The sequence below is a fragment of the Acomys minous genome, assembly GCF_964271855.1.
Source record: "Acomys minous genome assembly, chromosome: 15".
Lineage (NCBI taxonomy): Eukaryota > Metazoa > Chordata > Mammalia > Rodentia > Muridae > Acomys > Acomys minous.
In genome coordinates, this window is record NC_140497.1 from 80,748,999 (window position 1) to 80,769,265 (window position 20,267).

The following is a 20,267-nucleotide window of genomic DNA, read 5'->3' on the forward strand; positions in this document are numbered from 1 at the left end:
TGCTCAGTTTAACTGAGCACTTCAGCCCTGGAAGGCAGGTTTTTTTTTTTTTTTACAGTATGATGTGGTGTCAAGTGTTTCCCACAGTTCCCATGTGGGAACTCAGTCCCCAGGGCTGAGAGGTGTGGCCTAAAGGAGGCCCTGTGAGTAGAGTAGCGCCACTGATACGGGAATGGGGTGGTTACCACCCAAGTGGTCCTGCCTGGCAGCTTGTCCTTTGGCCCTCCACCATAGGGCCATGTGAGCAGCATCACCAGACATCACACCTCGATCCTGAGCTTCCCGGCCTCCAGGACTGTAAGAAGCCTCTGTTCTTCATAAAGCAGCCAGCTTCAGGTGTTCTGTTAAAGCAGCAGACAGTGGGCTAAGGACAACGATGCCACTGGATATATACAGTATGGAAAAATGCGGGGTTATCTTCTAACGCTGTAGTTTTGGAAAATCTAGAGATTAATTTTGTATCTTACTGGGAGAAGAATTCACCATGAAATGAAACGTGGCTGCAGAGAGGCTTCTGGGTAAGATTGGAAGCTCTCACTGGTTCCCAGGGGAGGAGGAGAGGAAGAGAGGGAAAACATGTTCTAGTTTACAGAGGAGGAGCTCTGCAGGTTCACAGAGACAGTGGTGGATGCCTGGAGTGTAAAGAAACAGATGCGCAGGCCCAGAACGAAGACAGGCAGGCTGCACTCGACTCTGCACGTGCTGGTGGGAGGGGAAGCAGGACACTCACTGGATGCCTTGGTTTTGTCCTCGCTGCGTGAGGCTGGGGACTGATCCCCAAGAATAGGCCGTGCAGTAAGAGTGTGTCCGAGCCAACAGATGTGTGTGTTGTGATATGGAATTAAAAGAACTCAAAGAAGCAAAGCAAAGGATTGTAGCTCCTCAGCTTCTTAATTGGAAGATTCCAACGTGGTTAAAGTGCTGCATGGAGAATCCCACAACCTTTGAGACTGTCAGGGACCTCAGACGGGACAGAGACAGTCGGTGCAGGACATGGAAGAGACAGCAACAGAGGGAAGAGGTCATTAGGGACATTGAAGTCTTTTTGGGTTGCGAGAGAGAGATTCTAGAAATGAAAAACTCAGTGAAGCAAATAAAAACACATGGAAGGCCTCACCAATAGATTCAACCGCCAGGGCGTGGTGGCGCACACCTTTAATCCCAGCACTCGGGAGGCAGAGGCAGGAGGATCCCTGTGAGTTCAAGGCCAGCTTGTTGTACAAAGAGAGTCCAGGACAGCCAAGGCTGTTACACAGAGAAAACCCTGTCTCAAAAAAACCAAACCAACCAAACAACAACAACAAAAACCCAACAAAAAACAAACAAAAACAATAGATTCAAGCAAAACAGAGGGAAGAGTTAGGGAATGGAGGTCACACTCAAGCATCAGTAAGCAACATAAAGTAAACACCACAGTCACAACATCTGAGACCTCAGGAGACACGCAATGATCAGAGAACATATAGGGCGGGAGAAGGAACTGATATCAGCCACAGGAGAGAACAAATATTCAGTAAGATTTTGACAGAAAAAACCCAAATCTGGAAGAATGGACATCCGAGAGAACTCTCTATGACATTTTATAGTCAACATATCAAACATGTTTTGAAAATATTAAGAATTGTAAAACAAAACCAAACCAAAAACCTCCAGCAACTCAGAAAAGTTATATATATATATATATATATAAAACCAGATTTCATCAGCAAGCTAAAAGCCAGAAAAGCAAGAAGGGATAAATTTCAAAGCCTGGAAGTAATGGGCTTTCAGCCAAAATCACTGTGTCCAGCAAAGGCCCCTTCAGCTGATGGAGAGACAAGAACATTGTAAGACGCAGGCAGTTCATGGTCCCCTAGCTGCAGAGAAGAGGAAGAAAGGCAGCCACAACCACAGGGCACGGGGAGGGATGAGCTGTGAAAGGAAAACACAAACAAAGGAAACCCATTTTGTCAGACAGAGCATACTAGAAGACACACACACACACACACACACACACACACACACACACACACACACACACACACACACACACACACACCTCCCCCGCATATTAGTGGGGAAGGAAAAGAGCAGACAACCCAGCTAGTCAGAAGGACGGGCAGGAGAATTCTAAGACTCAGTAAGCAGTCCTCAGCAATAACCGCAACTGCAAGTGCTTTCAACTCACAACAGAGACACAGAATGGCTAACTGTCAAAAAGAGAAAGCAGACCAACCAGATCCACCTGTCTCGTTTCCAAGAAACACACATCGCTTGATAAAGACGTTGCAGACCAAGAGTCAGGGTGGGAAGTCTTAAGTCACTGGAAGCCTGAAACAAATGAGGTAGCTATTCCTGTGTCTGATAAAGCCGACTTCAAAGCAAAGTTAAGAGAGATAGGACAAGTGCACACTAATGAAGGGGACGATTCATCAAGAAGGTGTAATAAATTGTGTGTGTGTGTGTGTGTGTGTGTGTGTGTGTGTGTGTGTGTGTGTATTGAGGCCCCTGATTTCATAAAGAGCTATAGGCATAAAAGGTCAGGCAAGTCCTGACACCATAATCTGAATGACATCTCATCATTAGATAGGCCATCTAAACTAAAACCCAACAGGGAGCATCACAGCTTAACTACACCATGTGTCAGACAGGCTGACACATACTTACAGTACAATCTGTGCAAGAGACATGGAGTACACGTCCTCCAAACCAGCCTATGGACCTTTCTTAAGAGAATATCACAATTCTATGGCATGAAGCACGCCTTAACAAATACCAAATAATTCAATTCTTTCTTTCTTTCTTTCTTTCTTTCTTTCTTTCTTTCTTTCTTTCTTTCTTTCTTTCTTTCTTTCTTTCTAAATCTCATCAGATCTTAGAGGAACAAAAGTAGGAATCAATAGCAAAAGAAATACATAGGCTGGATATATTTTACTGGGAGAGTGAACAGTACACCCTTAAATGGCCAGTGACTCAGGGAAAAAGTCAGAAAGGGAATTAAAAAAAAAATTCGTACAATAAAATAAAAGTAATGCTTACTGGAACTTCTGGACTACAGCTGAAGAATTTCCAAGGGGAAGGTTTATAGTTATAAGCACTCATGTTTGCAAATAAAGCCAGATCGCTTTCAAGCCCAAAACCTAATCATGCACATGTCAGGGGCTTAGAAACACAAGAGGAAGCCAATCTCAAAGCAGCAGATAGGAAGAAGGAAGAGCAGGGCAGGAACTGGTGCCCTGGAGGTTAAGTAAATGTGTAGATCCAGAGCTGGCTCTTGGTAAAGAAAACAATCCAGATTAATACTCCCCCTCGCCAAATTAACAATAAGCAAGAGAGAAGACACAAAGCAATAAAATCAAAGGTAGAACAGTCAGAGCCATCAGATCCCAGCAGAACCAAGAGGGTGGTGAGGAGTGCTTTCAAAGCCTGTGCTTCAGAAAACTGGAAAATGCTGAGAAAGGGATGCATTTTCAGACACCACAGACCAACCAGCTGTCAGATAAAAATAGTTTAGATTTTGTACAAAGAGCCCAGGACTAAGCATATTCACTACTGAACTATATCACACTTTTAGAAAACTAACTCCCAATATCCCTGTAACTGTTCCAAGGGAGGAACACTAACAAAAGTCATTCTGTAATTGTACCCAAATGAGATAAGGACATGACAAAGAAGATTAGGGGCCACATTCTCTTAAGGAATGTGGACACAGGAGGCGTCACCAGAACTTTCCACAATTCGGCTGGAGAGCTAGCTCAGCGGTTAAGCACTTGCCGTGCAAGAGTGAGGAACAGCAAGATAAAAGTGATCTGATGGGGACACGGGAGGAGGGGGAGGGTTTTTAGGAATGGGGAGGGAGATAAATACGGAAGGATGGAGGTGGGTAAAGTAACAATAAGACATCTGAAAAGGCCACAGGAGTCTGTCATTAACTATTTACCAAAAACCAAAACCAAAACCCAAGAAACATTATATATGTGATTCTGTGTATAAATACACACATATTTTCTTAAAAAAAGATTTTATTTATTATTTATACAGTGTTCTTCTCCCATGTGTGCCTATATGTCAGAAGAGGGCACCAGCTCTCACTATAGATGGCTATGAGCCACCATGTGGTTGCTGGGAATTGATCTCAGGACCTTTGGAAGAGCAGACAGTGCTCTTAACCTCTGAGCCATCTCTCCAGTCCTTACGTATATAGTTATAATGAACCTTTCCCATCCGGGCTGACAGTGCTTCCTCCAAGAGACAAAGACCATCTAACAAACACCCCAGTACCAGACATGAGAATCCTTTTGGAGTTGGCCAGGGCTGTCCAAGAGCCCCCCAGAACACACGGCCTATGACTGTCAGACTCTCTGAGGATGTTTCCTTCAAATCTTATACTTAAAGTGAGATGTTCTTTCTTTCCTTCTCTTGAATGAGACCCATTATCTCTCACCACCCACAAAATAAATACAAATGTAACTGTCTTTTAAAGAAGAGGTTAGGGTGATGGTTAAGAACACTTACTGCTCTTACAGAGTTTTTTTTCTCAGCACCCACTCGTCGCCGTCAGACTGCTCACCACCACCTGTAACTCCAACTCTAGGGGACCCAGTCCTGTGTGCTCCATAGGAGCCTGCCCTCACACCCGCACATGTGCACACAGAGACACGCAGAGTTAAAGCGTGACTCACCTCTACCCCTTCTGGGTGTGTGCTTGCAGGACACTAGTCAGCTTCAATATGGATGCTGCTGCTCCACAGCCCGCTGTAGCCGTGATATGGGTGTCCTCAACACATAGGGGCGTCAGGAAGATGTGGTGCATACACACGAGAATTTCATTCAGCTGTAAAGAATAAAATTGTAATATTTTTGGGAAAATGGGTGGAACCAGACATCATCACGTTAAATGAAGTTAGCCAGATTCAGAATAAAGTGGAATCTAGCTTTAAAGTCGTGTGTGCGAGAGTGGGCGTCCGTGATGTGTGTGTGCACACAGAGAGACGACAGGAGAAGAGAGGGAGGAGGTGTAAAGGGAGCGGGGTAGGGGAACAAGAGGAGTAGCGGGGTCCATGTGCCATGAAACGAGGAGTGCAGAATACTTTGGTAGGAAGGAAGGGGACCAGCCTGCAGAGTGGCATGTGGAAGGGCAAAGGGGAAGACAGATAAGAATAAAGAATACTACGTATGCACAAACAGGAATATAACACAGCGATACCCATTAGTTTGGATGCTAATAAAATGAGTTCCACTAGCAATCTCCATAAAAATCCAAGGTCCTCAGCTGTGTGTATTGGATGCATGTTGTGAGGGTTCAGTGACCGTTTGAATCTGGCGATGAAGGGATGGTTTATGTAAGCTGTACGTTGCTCTCTACTTTATCCTTCTTTCTTACACTGTTAGGGGATGTGGCAACAAAATATAGGTGCATTTGTATAGAGTCTGTTCCTTCAGGGCCCAGGTTTGTGGTGACTGTAACTTTGAGAGGATGAGTAGAGAGTAGGTCCATGCTTAACAGGTCTGGTTCTCGGCAGCCGCTGTTCAGTCTTGAGCTCAGAACCAGACATGGCCGGTGTCTCCCATCCAGGGCCTGGCTTCGGATATTGCTGTGGTGTGTTCTTCTCTAGGGGAAGGCTAAATGCGATTCCGGGTTTCATACAGACAGGACAGGATTATTGTCAGTGGCTGGCTTAAGGCCCTTTATTTACCTCTGCCCAGCTTTATGACTTAGCCCAGTTTCCTAATCCAGTCATTAATCTGCAGAGTTATATCTTTAAAACTAAACAGAGCTTTTCAGTTGTATTTTTGACTCCAGAGTAAAATTTAGTTCAGGCCTGCCTGAAGTCCAAAGTCTGATGAGAAAAAATATGATTCTATGTATTTTACTAAACAGTAGAGGTAGGCGTGGTGGGATAAAGGCAGTGTGAGGACCTCGAGGCCAGCCAGGGAAGCTGCCAGAAGCTGTCTGGAGTTAATATTGTTGACACTTTGGATCCTTGAGTACAGAAAGAGTGTGAAAGGATTGTGTGAAAAAGAAATGTCCTAACTGTGCAGGATTGGGGGTGAAGATGTGCCTCAGAGGGAAACCCTTGCCTAGGACACATGCGTCTGCTGAGTGTGAGCCCAAGCACCGCACATGCACACACATGCTCGTGCACACACACACACACACACATGTACACACACACACACACAAATGCTACACTTAGGATTCATGGGTTTTCCCCCCAGAGCTGAGGACCAAACCCACTGAGCTAAATTCCCAACCCCTCATGTTTTTTGTTTGTTTGTTTATTTTTATGTGTATAAAAAAATAAAAGCAGCCATATAATATAGGAGCATGGATAAAAGCAAGAAATATTTTATAATTAGATGAAGTCAACTATCATTTCTGTTGTAAATAGGGAAAGACCTGTACCTAGAATAAATTTATGAACTAGACTAAATGGAATCAAAATCTTTTGTAGTATAAACGTCACATGTGCTGGTTAATTTTGTCAGTTTGGTTTGACTTACGAGTGCCCAGAGCATTAATTAGAAACACGTGGCCTGTGTCTGTAGTGGTGGTTTCATCGAGGTTTGACTGAGTGGGGAGACACACCGAGTATGGACAGCGGGTCCCTTCAGCTGGAGTCCAGACTGAATGAACAGGGGTGGAGGGCAGCAGCAGGCACTGGCATTCTGCTTTCTGTTTTCTGATTGGTGCGTGGACTAAGCTGTTTCTGCTTCCATGCCTTTGCCCCGCCCCCATCATGCTGGGCCTCCCCCCAACCCCCCCATTGCTTTTTGTCAGGTATTTTGTTTGCAGTGACAACTAGTGAAAATCATTTTAAGTGTATTATGTGGGTGCACATGTGTGGAGCTCAGAGGGCAGCTTTCTAGGGTCTGTTCCCTTTGTCACCTTCTGCGCCTTTACTTGCTGAGCCATCTTGCAGACCCTGAGGTTGTTGGGCATCTTGGCCTTAAAGCGGAGGTCTGAGGAAGCCCAGTCTTCGGTGTCAGCCCTCTGTACCTGCCGGGATGTCTGCGCTAAGGAACAAAGCCAAGGACCGTGTAGCAGGTCCACTGTGCCACCTTCTTATGGGTCATATTTTTATCTTCCACTCTGAAAACCCTAGCATCTTCCTTTCCAGGATTCCCTTCCAGTGCTTCCTCACAGGTTCTTGCTGGGCCAGCCATTCGCACACGCAGGCCGCCCCCTAGCCCCACCTCATGACTTACCACCACTCATATCTAACAATAGTCACATTCTGTCTTTAGCTAACCTAAACTAGAGCTCTGAGGCAGTGACTGCCGTCGGTTTGCTGTTGCGGTCCTTCCTATAACCTGAACTAAGGTGGTCTGGAAGCTCAGGGCTGAAGCCACACCCACGGAACCCTTGAGCTCACATGATCAAGTGCTGACTTTACAAACACCTTCTTTGCAGGTGGAAGAACTGGTGGATTCGTGGGATCCTCACCCTGACCATGATCTCCCTCTTCTTCCTCATCATCTACATGGGCTCCTTCATGCTGATGCTTCTGGTAAGCGAGTGACATCTTCCCAGGTGCCTTTGCGGTTCAGTACCTATGTATCATTGATGTATCACTGAAGTAATGTGAATAGCCCAAGACATGGCAGCAGCAATTTCGGTTCCTTAAAGCACTTCCTAGTTCATGAAATGGTCTAATCTTCAGTGTTTGCAGCAACCAAGTGCACATTCATACACAGACATCCATGTATCTGGTATCGTGCAGAGCATAAAGTACAGCGCAGATGCACTTATCACTTCCATACATTCATATATGGCTAGATCTCTGACTTCAAGGAACTTAGTGCAATGGCAGAAACATCCAGTTAGCCAGATGACTAGAAGGTATGAGGTAAACAGTGATAAGTCTGGCAACAAGCCATGTTTTAAGCAGAAGGGCAGAGACGCATGCTATCCAATGTGAGACAGACAGTGATCTACTAAAAGGCATACAGAAAAAGATGGTGCCCACACTTGACCCTGAAGGTTACAGAGGAAGCCAGGTGGATTTCAAGGTGGACGCCGCGGTGGCTAATGAGAAGGTGGCACTCTGTGCTCAGGATCTGAGATGACCTGTGTATGGCCACCAGGGAAGGGCTGGGGAGCCGAATAGAAGCCCTCCTGGGAGACTTAGATGTACACAGGAAGCCAACAAGTCATGAAGGCCAGCAGATGCACTATCCTCTTACTGCATTCAGTTAGTGCCTTCAAGGTGACCGGTGTGTGCCAGGCATTGCGGTAGCACAGGGCATGCTGACGGCGGTGCTGAGTAAAACATACCGGTCTTTGTTTTGATGGAGCTCACTGTTTACACTGTAAAGAACTGATTAGCAGCCTCTGAGTCCAAGCTGCAGTGTTTTAAATGGGACCAGCCGAGAAAGAGTTGGCCGACTCTCCGGAAGTGTTTCTCAACCAGCACCTGGGAGTTTCCGTCTGAAGGTTAACTAGGTGTCAAGGAGGTGAAGGGAGGAGCCAGGAGTGGAGCTGATCCTCACAGAGAATGTATACCTCAGTAGTGGGGGGCCAGGAGAAACCCACACATTCAACAGATTTATCAGGCATTGCCAGGCATCCAAGCATTGGCTTAGCAATGAGCAGTGACAGCTGTTCTTGGGGTGCACATAGTGTTCCTCATTACCACTGTGTAAGGATGAGCTGAGAAGGTGGCAAGGGTCTCTGGGTAAAAGGGTCACTTCCCTCCGGTCGGTCACCAGGGTGCACACTTGTCACCCGGGCAGCTGCACTGGGTTCATCCCTTTATCACATCTCAACTCACACTGCCTCTTTCATGTCGGCGTCTTCCCGACCTCCTGCGTTTACCCATCTTCCTGTCTTTTATCCTCAGAGCTGGTATGGTTTCCAGCAATATGATGCGGGCTTTCCTTTATTAAAAATACATTTGAAAGTAAAATTAGTCACAATGGAAAGTGTCATCAGCTCAGGAAATCTGGGATGATGCTCCTGAGAAGGGTCTGGCTACTCTTCCATGACAAAACTCAGAACCTGATTAGAGACATTCATTCAGATTTGGATCTTGACTGGTTTTAAGGGCAAGGTCTCACTGTATTGTCTAAGCTGGCCTCAGACTTGCTACATGGGCCAGGCTGGCCTCGAACTTGCAGTCCTTCTCCTCCAGCCTCCTCAGTGCTGGCGTTACAGGCGTGTGCTATCCTGCTCAATTAGTTCCCGATTTTTGAAAGAATCATAAGCCTGCCTAAATGACTAGGATTTCTTTACAAGTTACTTGCCTTGATTGGTGAGGTGAGTCAGTAGGAAAAGGTAAGAAGGTTAAAGACTTAGTTAAAGGGTATGTGAGGGACTGTTGTTTGACTCCTCGACTGTGCATGCATATGCTGTTTTTGTAGACTTAGGTTGAGAGAGTATAGATGCCCAGACAGCTGATGCTGGGGTCATATTATGGCACGTGTTTAAAGTCGTGTTTCTACTCCTATCGTCCCTGTTTTGAGAGGTGTATGTTTCGCCTGCCATACATTCATTTATCATGTATGTCAGCCCTTTGCAGTTATCAGCTCAAGGTAGTTTTACTGAAAACTCATTTCTAACCAAGCATGGTGAGACTTGCGTGCTATTCCCACAGAGGCAGGAGGATCAAAGTCTGAAGCTAGTCTGAGGCACAAGAGGTCTAGGCCAGCCTGTAGTCACTAGCAAGACCTTACCTCAAAAACAAACAGACAGACAAAGAAGATAAAAACAAAACAAAAATCCCTCCTCTCCTTGAAACCTCGACAAGCACTTTCATTAAGCCCTCATTTTAGAGAAAGCCGGCTGCCACAGGCCAGAGCGCAGATACTCATCCTTAGCTCACAAGGAGCGTCCCTCTGTCTGTCTTGCAGTTAGTTCTTGCATTGTTGTGCCCGCCCAAGCCTTCTAGCCCTAGTGATGTCATTACTGACCATGTGAACTAAAGGCAGATGAGGACAGAGAAGTCATTGTAGGAGGCTTCTCCACTCTCTTTTTGGGAACTAGCCTAATAGCTATTAATCCATATTCTGGAATTCACTTTCAAACAGCGTCATTAGGAAACGTTTTCAAAGCTGGAGAGACAGCTCAGCATTTAAGAGCACTGTCTGCTCTTCCAAAGGTCCCGAGTTCAATTCCCAGCAACCACATGGTGGCTCACAACCATCTATAAGGAGATCTGGTGCCCTCTTCTGGCGTGCAGGCGTACATGCAAGCAAAACACTATATGTATACAAATCTTTAAAAAAAAAAAAGATTGGAGTCATCAAAGGAAACGGTTTCATACAATTCATTTATCAGCAACTGACTGGACCCCTGTCGGGCTGCTGCTGGGCACCTCTCTTTTGTTTTTAGTTTCTGCTTTAAAAATCATTGCTATAACAATACTATGACCAAAATTTTATGCCCTATTTTTCAAATTAAATATCACGTCAAAGTCTTGTATTCTCCACCATCTCCACCCGCCAGCTGTGGTGCATTGCTCTATGTAATGGACTGTGAATGTAAATCGCTGTGCTATTTTTAAACACCCAGGTTATGTTCTGTTTCTTTAACGAATATAACACTATCTTGAACACACTTGAGCACAAATAAATTCTGATTCCCCCTTTTTTTTTGTAAAATTAATTTTATTCTCCTCACTCAGTTGTTGTTTTGGAGTTTTACTGCCTCCTTCTGCTAACATACCTAGTCCTGGAAGCTTCTAACCTCCTTACGATCTAACGTAGGCCTTGGATGATTCCAGCCTAGAGACTTACTGCTTAATAAGCTCACCCTTACTTGTTCTTTCTGAGCTCTAGGCTGGCTGGTTCAACTCAGCTGTTCTGGCTCGAACTCTTCTCCCAGCTGACTTATTCAATCTGGCTTCTTTCTGGGCCCAGAATTGCTCTGCTTGGCCTCAGACTAACTTGGCAATCTGTTCTAACCTTCTGGCTTCTTATTTTCTGGCTTGTCTTCACCTGCGTTCTATCTCTGCAACCCTCTCTCTATTACTGTCCTGGTGAAACTGCCTCTTTCTCTGTAAAACTGCCTCTTTTGTAGCTTCCCTTTTCTCTCTCTTCTCCTAAGAGTTGGGCGTGTCCTAGTCTGTGAAAGTCACCTTCTATTAGACACCACTTTCAAACACGGTGCTTCCTTCTACAAACTTAACTTTACCTTCTGGATTAAAGGCATGTACCACTATGTCTGGATCTAAACATTTCTTTACCTGATACTTGCTTTATACCCGGTTGGTCTTGACCTCAGATCTGTTTGTCTTTGTCTCCTGGATTAAAGGCGTGTTTGTATTCTAGCTGGATCACACAGACCTAGAAGATCTTTGGATGTGATCTCTTGCTAGAACAATCATGTTCTGAATTAAAATTCCTCTACAACTTCCCCCTTTCTATTATACACAGTTTAACTTTTACAATAGAAACAACTATCAATACCACAATCTTTTTTAAATATTTATTTTTATTTTTTGGTTTTTGGAGACAAGGTTTCTCTGTGTAGCCTTGGCTGTCCTAGACTCACTTTGTAGACCAGGCTGGCCTTGAACTCATAGAGATCTGCCTGTCTCTGCCTCCACCAAGTGCTGGAATTACAAACATGTGCCATCATGCCTGGCTAAAATAGATTTCTTTGGTTTGTTTGTCTTTTGAGACAGGATTTCTCTGTGTAGCCTTGACTATCCTGAAATTGCTTTGTAGACCAGGGTGGCCTCGAACTCACAGCAATCACCTGCCTCTGCCTCCCAAGTGCTGGGATTAAAAGTGTGCACCACTACGCCGGCTTCAATCCCACAATCTTAACAGTCCAAATGTCCTTATGAAGATCCAGTCAGCACTGATGCGATGATCCTCCATAATTGCAGTCCTGGTCATCTGTCCTTCAGCAGCAGTGCATTTCAGCATCAAGGTTTCCAGTCTGCCAGTCTGATGGACTCTCTGCCCCTCTTCAGCTGGTTTGTTGAGCTGTCTCCATGCAGGGCGATCTGCTTTCCACATCATCTGCATTGCTGTCTTTCTGCATCTTTTCCTTGAGCCTTTCCTTTGGAAGCTTCTCTTATTTGGAGTAGATCTTTATTAATTTTGATGTAACCCAGTCTTCTCCCCACTCCCCAAGACAGGGTTTCTTTGCATAGCCTTGGCTATCCTGGACTTGCTTTGTAGACCAGGCTGGCCTCAAACTCTCAGAGATCTGCCTGCCTCTGCCTCCCTGAGTACTGCGATTAAATGTGTGTACCACCACCCCCAGTTTATAATTCAGTGTTTTCTAGCTAATCTGATTTCCCCGTTCTGTTTCTCAAGGTACAATTATATTGTTATGATTCACACACAGACTACACATTTAGGCACTGTCACATGCCCAGCTCCATGCCAGTGAGCTGGCCTCCGTTCCAGTGAGCTGGCCTCCGTTCCAGTGAGCTGGCCTCCGTTCCAGTGAGCCAGGCTGCTTATCCATTATCAATGAGCTGTCTGCCTTGGTTGTCAGTTTCATTAGGTACCATATGTAGGTTCATAATTAAGGCTTTTCTGTTCTCTTGGTTCCCCTGTCTCTTGTCTCTCAAGCCTTTGTGTTATCATAGCTAATTTTTCTTGTTGTATAGCTATTTTTTCAACCTTTTTTTTTTTGTGTGTGTGTGTGAGGAAAAATAAAAAGATTGCACTTGACAGGAGAGAGGGGTTTACTCCAGTGGTCAAATTGCAGTGAGTGCTGCAGTGGCTTTTTCAAGCTATGTTTCTGTATCCTCAACCCCTACCCTTGTTCTCTAGGGATCTGAAATGGAAGTTCCCATTTTTAATGCAGGAAAAGTCTATATATAATTAAAATTGTCTTTTGGAGTGGCTTACTGCGGTTCACTGTCTGAGATGCTCCCGTGTCATTTCTTGCTCTGGGCTCGAGGCCCCCAGTGCTCCGAGATCTCCGAGTCTCTCTAGACGTCCAGCCGAACTTGAAGAACTGAATCTTCCATCCTTTGGAGATGATCCCTGGGAATTACTCCTCTGAGGCTTTCTGTCAGATGTCCTCTGCTTCTGCAGTGTTTGTAGCCTTTCTTCTTCTTCAGTCTCATTGGGTATCTTACACACCACCTTGAGTGCCATATGTAAAAGTAACTTTATTCTCCTGGCTCACTTGCTGTCTGGGAGGCTTACTGCCTCCTTCTGCTAACCCAGTCCTAGTCCTGGAAGTTTCTAGCCTCCATACAATCTAATCTAGGCCTAGATTATTTTTTTTGTTTTGTTTTTGGTATTTTCAATACAGGGTTTCTCTGTGTAGCCTTGGCTATCCTAGACTCACTTTGTGACCAGGCTTGCCTCAAACTCACAGTAAATCACTTGCCTCTGCCTCCTGAGCACTGGGATTAAAGGTGTGCGGCACCATGCTCAGCAAGTTTTGGTTGATTCCTAAAATAAAAATAGAATCTTTATTTGCATAACACTCAACATGTTCAGATCCTATGTTCTGTCCCCCAGCTGTCCTTCCTGGCTGCTCTGTGTTCCCTCTTCACCCTCAGCCCCTAAAAAGGTGCATGCCCTGAAGGCTCGGCTCTCATATGGAGGGCAGTTAGAATGCCAGGGCTCTGTCTGACGATCAGTGGTTCTATTGGTGGACTTGCTGGGAGGTGTGCAGACTTTGGAAGGTGGGGCCAGAGTGGGTGGGTTTGAGGGCTATATCTTGGCCTTGGCCTCACCTCCCTGAGAAGAGCATCTTGTTCCACGATGTCCTGCACCGTGATGATGATCTGCCTCAGCACAGATACCCCCAAACTCTGAACTTTGAAGTAATTTTTTTTTATTTTATGAGGTCGACAGTCCCAGTTTCCTTCTTGTCAGAATCTAATTTCCCCATATACCCTATGTGACACCCTCTGCTGGTGTGGTCATGCTATCAGCCTGCATTCCTGTCCCTGTGTTTGCCACCTCCCAATCAATGCTTCCTGCCTTTCTTGACCCAAATCCTCATGTCCTTCCTCTCCTACCACCCCACATCTGTCTTAGCTCTCTGTTTGCACCCACATCTGTCTATTCTTATAGCTCTGAAGTACTTACACATAGTGTAACACGCCTGAGGCATCTGCAGACATGACTGCCTACTTGTGTTATTTGGCCCAGCCGCTGCTGCCCCTCCACAGGTGTGTGCGTGTTGCTCCTCCACGGGTGTGCGTGGCTGTCCCCCATGGGTGTATGTGGCTGCCCCTCCATGGGTGTGTGTGGCTGCCCCTCCACAGGTGTGTGTGGCTGCCCCTCCATGGGTGTGTGTGGCTGCCCCTCCATGGGTGTGTGTGGCTGCCCCCCACGGGTGTGTGTGTGGCTGCCCCTCCACAGGTGTGTGTGGCTGCCCCTCCATGGGTGTGTGTGGCTGCCCCTCCATGGGTGTGTGTGGCTGCCCCTCCACGGGTGTGTGTGTGGCTGCCCCTCCATGGGTGTGTGTGGCTGCCCCTCCACGGGTGTGTGTGTGGCTGCCCCTCCACAGGTGTGTGTGGCTGCCCCTCCACGGGTGTGTGTGTGGCTGCCCCTCCATGGGTGTGTGTGGCTGCCCCTCCACGGGTGTGTGTGTGGCTGCCCCTCCACAGGTGTGTGTGGCTGCCCCTCCATGGGTGTGTGTGGCTGCCCCTCCACGGGTGTGTGTGGCTGCCCCTCCACGGGTGTGTGTGTGGCTGCCCCTCCACGGGTGTGTGTGGCTGCCCCTCCACGGGTGTGTGTGTGGCTGCCCCTCCACGGGTGTGTGTGGCTGCCCCTCCACGGGTGTGAGTGTGGCTGCCCCTCCACGGGTGTGTGTGTGGCTGCCCCTCCACGGGTGTGTGTGGCTGCCCCTCCACGGGTGTGTGTGGCTGCCCCTCCACGGGTGTGTGTGTGGCTGCCCCTCCATGGGTGTGTATGGTTGCCCCTCCACAGGTGTGTGTGGTTGTTCCCACATGGCATTAGAGTCACTGCTTCATCACAGACCCTGAGAGCAAACACCCTGACTCATTTCAAGGAGTTCTCAGTGATTAGTGAAGTACACTTCTCAAGAACTGGGTTTTTTGTTTGTTTGTTTTGTTGTTATTCTTTTTAAAAAAAAGATTTATTTATTTAAATTTACAGTGTTTCACCTGGATGCATGCTTGCAAGCCAGAAGACGGCACCTGATTTCATTATAGACCGTTGTGAGCCACCTTGTGGTTGCTGGGAATTGAACTCCAGACCTTTGGAAGAGCAACCAGTGCTCTTAACCTCTGAGCCATCTCTCCAACCCCACTGGCTATTGTTTTTAAGTCTCTTAATACATTAATTGGGTCAATGAAGTTCCTTTTTTGTTGTTGTTTGTTTTTGTTGCTGTTGTTTTGTTTTTAGAGACATGGTTTCTCTGTGTAGCCTTGGCTGTCCTGGACTGCCTTTTGTAGATCAGGCTGGCCTAAACTCAATGATCCTCCTGCCTCTGCCTCCTGGGATTAAAGGCATGCTCCAACCATGCCCTGCTCAATGAAATTCTTTCAGTGTTCGTTTCTAGTTTATTGCCAGTATCAATGACATATGGGGTATCAATTTCTGTGTCCTTAATAATATAAATATATTTTAAGGATTTTAATTCTAGTGTTTTGAATTCTCTGTTTTGATTTCCCCAGCCAGTCTGCATTCTCCTTGCAAGCTGTAATGATAGCCACAGATAGTGCAAGCTGTTACATAAAGCCTCCGCTCAGCACAGCAGTGTTCAGTTGCTGAGGAAGTGTGTCCATGAGATTGCATCACTGCACTTGATATTTTAAAGACTCTTTTGTCTGTAAGTGGTGTGGCTTGCCACTTTGTCTTAATACTGAGCATTGTCCCCATTCTGTGATTATTTTTGTGAAAATAACCTTTTATTTTATATGTACACAAAGGTTATTTGAAGAATGACCTTTAAATATCCTTTGTTTTTATAATACAATAATGACTCCCGTGATCAGTACTCTTTCTTGTACTTTGATATAATACTTCTTTATTATGTGGCTAAGAGGAACATTTACTTTTTCACGGGATATGATTGGACACATAATAAGTATATGGTGGGAGAATGGCTAAAAAATATCCTGAGTGGCAGATTTGAGGAGGCTAATTTATAGAAATCTCTCTGCCTCTCTGTCACTCTGTCTCTCCCTCTCCTCTGCATGCACACATGATCACGTGTGTGTGTGTGTGTGTGTGTGGACACTTTGTGTGTGTGTGTGCACATGTGGCAGCCAGAGATTAATGTTAAGTTTCTGCTCTGTCTCTCTGTATCTTACCTTTTTATCTTTTACTTTCTTTCTTTCTTTGTTTTTTCTTTCTTTTTTTCTTTTCTTTTTTTTTTTTGTTGTTGTTGTTTTTTGTTTTTTTGAGACAGGGTTTCTCTGTGTAGCCTTGGCTCTGTCCTGGACTCACTTTGTAGCCTCAAACTCACAGTGATCTCCTGCCTCTGCCTCCTGAGTGCTGGGATTAAAGGTGTGCCCCACCACGTCCGGCTGTACCTTATCTTTTGAGGCAGGGCCTTTCTTGGAGAGTGGAGCTTGGTGCTTGGCAGGCTGGGGCCCAGTGAACCCTGGGATGCACCTGCTGTTTTCCCTGCTCCTTGCCCCAGTGCTGGGGCTTGAAGTTCATACAACTCGGCTGAGGTCCTCATGCTTGCGCAGTGTGTCACATTATCCACAAACCACAAGAAATATTAGAGGAAAAGGAATACAGCTTCAAACATGAACTTTGAAAACTCTTTCAACGAAAAAACAAATAGTAGTAGTTTAGATTCTAAGCTGCAAATTGCTCTGTGATATAATCTTTGCTTTTTAAACTCTCTAAGCTTATAAAAGTGTTTTTCTTGTACAACACTGTGTGATCATAAGCCTGTACTCTGTAGAGGAAGGAAGACAGTCTGTTGTGTTTGCACTCTCACTTTTTGGTTCAGAGGGCTTCATTGTGCCGTTTGCAAGTTGAGTTTTGGAATTGATGCGGGCCAAGCTTAACTAAGACGCTTCAGTTCATCTGGATCCATGGGTCTGTGTGTCTTTGGGAGAGGGCTATGAGTAGAACATCAGTTCGTAAAGACAAGGACACTGTGCAAAACAAACAAACAAACAAACCATGACTTCGTTGCTTGGGCCGAGTGTGCGTGTGTGGAAGGCTGATGGTGACTGCTCAGAGTGACCAGCATTGTCACTTGCAACAAAGAGAAGGAAAAGTGGGAGATGTTTTAATCATTTGTCCTGGATATTATTTTTTTCTTTTCATCTCTCTCTGTCCCTGTCTCTCTTTCGGCACCGTCTCATTATTTGGCTGTGGCTGGCCTGGAACTCACAGTATAGAGGCCAGGCTGTCCTTGAACTCACAGAGATCTGCTCCTCTGCCCTCTGTGTGCTGAGATTAAAGTCCCTGGCACCATCTTTGCACGTGTGCAGGAACAAGTAACTAAGCCACTTGTGTTCAGGCAGACCTCTGTAAGTCAGCTCTTCCCAGTAGTAACTCAAGAGACGTGAGAGGAAACAGTAGAGCTGGCTGTGTCATAATGCAATTGTAACTCCCGAGGCTGAGGTGGAGAGATGGGGAGTTAGGGGCTTAAAAAGAGCCCCGCCTTGAAAAGAGAAGGTTATCCATCTTGAGAAATGTTGTGAATACATGGAAATAAGTGATAAAAATAAATAGATAAGGCCCACTCAAGGAGACACTACACCTCAGACTTTCAACTGCTGTACAGAGTTTTCTTGGGAAGATTACAAACCTTCCTCTAAACCTTCCTTTCGCTGCTCCATTAGGCATTACTTCATTTGAAGGAGTGAGCATTGCCTCTTTGCTGCTGCCATTTAGAATAATTAAAAGTTCATGGATTAAGATTTTTCTAAAATACGCGTGATAAGAAGTTACTTTGAAGCAACACAGCACAAACGCAAGCACTGAAAGCCACGCGGCCGGTTGTGTGTCGTTCTCAGGTTCTGGGCATCCAGGTGAAGTGTTTCCACGAGATCATCACCATCGGGTACAGGGTCTACCACTCCTACGACCTGCCGTGGTTCAGGACGCTCAGCTGGTGAGTGGCCGCACGCAGCCCTGGCCGTGCTACTCCGTTTCGTCTCTAAAGCTTCAAGTCACGGTGATTTGGAGAAAGAGAAACTGCGGTGTGGCTGGATTTGTAAAGGAGAAAATAACCTTTGTTCCTCCTCTGGTACAACCTTCCTCAAACTTGCATTTCAGTCTTTATGATGGCATCTAATTAATGATTGATATGCTGTTTTATTTCCTCCCTGGTCATGATTTTATGAAAAGCTTAACTTATCTCCCCCCCCCCCCGAATTGTCAAGAGAACACAAAATATTTCATATGTACATATATGTTATAGTTTTGCTTTATGCATTTTTTTGGGACATTTCGGGCAGTCATCTCTACACCTTTAATCCCAGCACTGAGGAGGCAGAGGCAGGCAGATCGATGTGAGTTCTGTGAGTTCTGTGAGTTCTGTGAGTTTGAGGCCAGCCTGGTCTACAAAGTAAGACCAGGACAACCAGGGTGACACAGAGAAACCCTGTCTCAAAAAACAAACAAAAACCCCCCAAAAACAAAAAACAAAACAAAAAACCAAAAAAAAAACAAAATAAGCAAACAATAAAAGAATAGCCTAAGTAGTTTCCAGCCTGAGTGTGGTGGCTGGTCCTGGGACCTAGTTCTGAGATCCAACAACCACAGAAGATGACTAAGTTGCTGATGGTCTGAGGAGAGGGTGGGGAATAGGGGGTCAGGGTGGGGGATCATTAGGTCAACGTCAGCATAAGATTTATAAGATCCTGGAGATGGAGAAAGTGTTGTTGTTGGGTTGGGGGGTATTGATAAGAGATAATTTTCTTTAAGCCGTTTTCTTCATTCTCATAAAAATATGAAAGATATATACACACACACACAGACATACACAGACACACACTCAGACATAGACACACACACAGACTCTCTCTCTCTCTCTCTCTCTCTCTCTCTCTCTCTCTCTCTCTCTCTCTCTCTCAGAATCAATGCTCAGCTGGAGCCCTCTGGGCACTGAAAAGAGCCGGGCAGCCACCGACCTCCTTTCCCTCTTAGCCTGTCTCGGTGAGGTGGGGTAGTGTCCTCCAGAAATTGTTATTAAACATGAGGCTCAGGGCCAGGGATATGGCACAGTGTTAGAGCACGTGCCTAGCATGCTTGAGGCCCTGGGTTCGATCCCAGCACTGCAAAACAAAACCAAACCTGAGGCTCTTGAGCAGCTAGGAGTTAATTTTCACTATATACTTAGTAATGTGTGGATGTCTGTGCACACAATGGCATATGTGCATGTGTTTGTTGTATTTTGATGTCTCTGATTCTGTATTTTGAATCAAACACATGAATTATCTTTGGATTGCTGGTTGTTGTTGGCCGATAGGTTTAAAAGTGAGTTTAAAGTGAGAAAATAGCCTTTTGGTGGAGCATATTTTGGATTAACCACCTAATTTTATTTTGATCCTAGCATTGGCATCAAAATGCAAAGAGTAATTCTGTAATTCTGTCATATTTGAGGGGAAACCATTCAGTACCCCAAGCTGATTGGGCTTAAATTTCAGGTACTTCCTACTGTGCGTGAACTACTTCTTCTATGGAGAGACGGTGGCTGACTACTTCGCTACGTTTGTGCAGAGGGAGGAGCAGCTGCAGTTCCTCATTCGCTACCACAGGTTTATATCCTTCGCCCTCTACCTGGCAGGTAACTGGAGGTCAGTCTGTTCTGACCGCGGCTAACGCAGCCCATGGTTCTTTTACTTAGGCTGTTTAAATGCACCTGTGTTTTTTCCGTTACATTTTATGCTGGGCTCTCTTTAAACCATTTCTCACGTATAAAGCTGTTTCTTTCGTTGTAGTCTTAAGTAGCATTTACTCCCTAGTGGTTAAAAACAAACAGACAAACAAACATAATAACAGCATTCCATATTACAAATCTGTGTTTATAATTGTCCCTAGGGAATGAAGCTTCTTTCTCAAATGATCAGGTAGTGTTCTGGACATGGTGCACTGTGCGTGCAAGTTTGCTCACAGGATGCTGGCTGGCGCTTTATCACTCCAGGTTAAAAGTTCACTGTTAAAAAGCCGGTTGTGGTGGTGCACGCCCTTAATTCCAGCACTGGGGTGGGGGTGGGGGGGCAGAGGCAGAGGCAGGGGGAATCTCTGTGAGTTTGGGCCAGCCTGATCTACAAAGTGAGTCTAGGATAGCCCAAGGCTACAAAGAGAAATCCTGTCTGGAAAAAAGAGTTAGCTTTTTATGAAGGAACTAAGACCCTCGTTCCTTAATGTTCTGGCCCTAAGCAGCCAGGGCTTCTAGAACACAGTGTGGAACAATGCTG

General features: G+C 45.6%; 1 protein-coding gene across 1 annotated transcript in view; it reads left to right on the plus strand.

The window, feature by feature from the left end:
• The window catches only part of CDS1 (CDP-diacylglycerol synthase 1), a 79,623-nt gene that overhangs the window by 24,762 nt on the left and 34,594 nt on the right, over nucleotides 1-20,267 (plus strand). Inside the window, exons 3-5 of the mRNA XM_084759754.1 lie at nucleotides 7,394-7,490; nucleotides 17,859-17,956; nucleotides 19,494-19,633. Of these exons, the coding sequence (XP_084615880.1) occupies nucleotides 7,394-7,490; nucleotides 17,859-17,956; nucleotides 19,494-19,633 (335 nt within the window). The remainder of the gene's footprint in view (nucleotides 1-7,393; nucleotides 7,491-17,858; nucleotides 17,957-19,493; nucleotides 19,634-20,267) is intronic.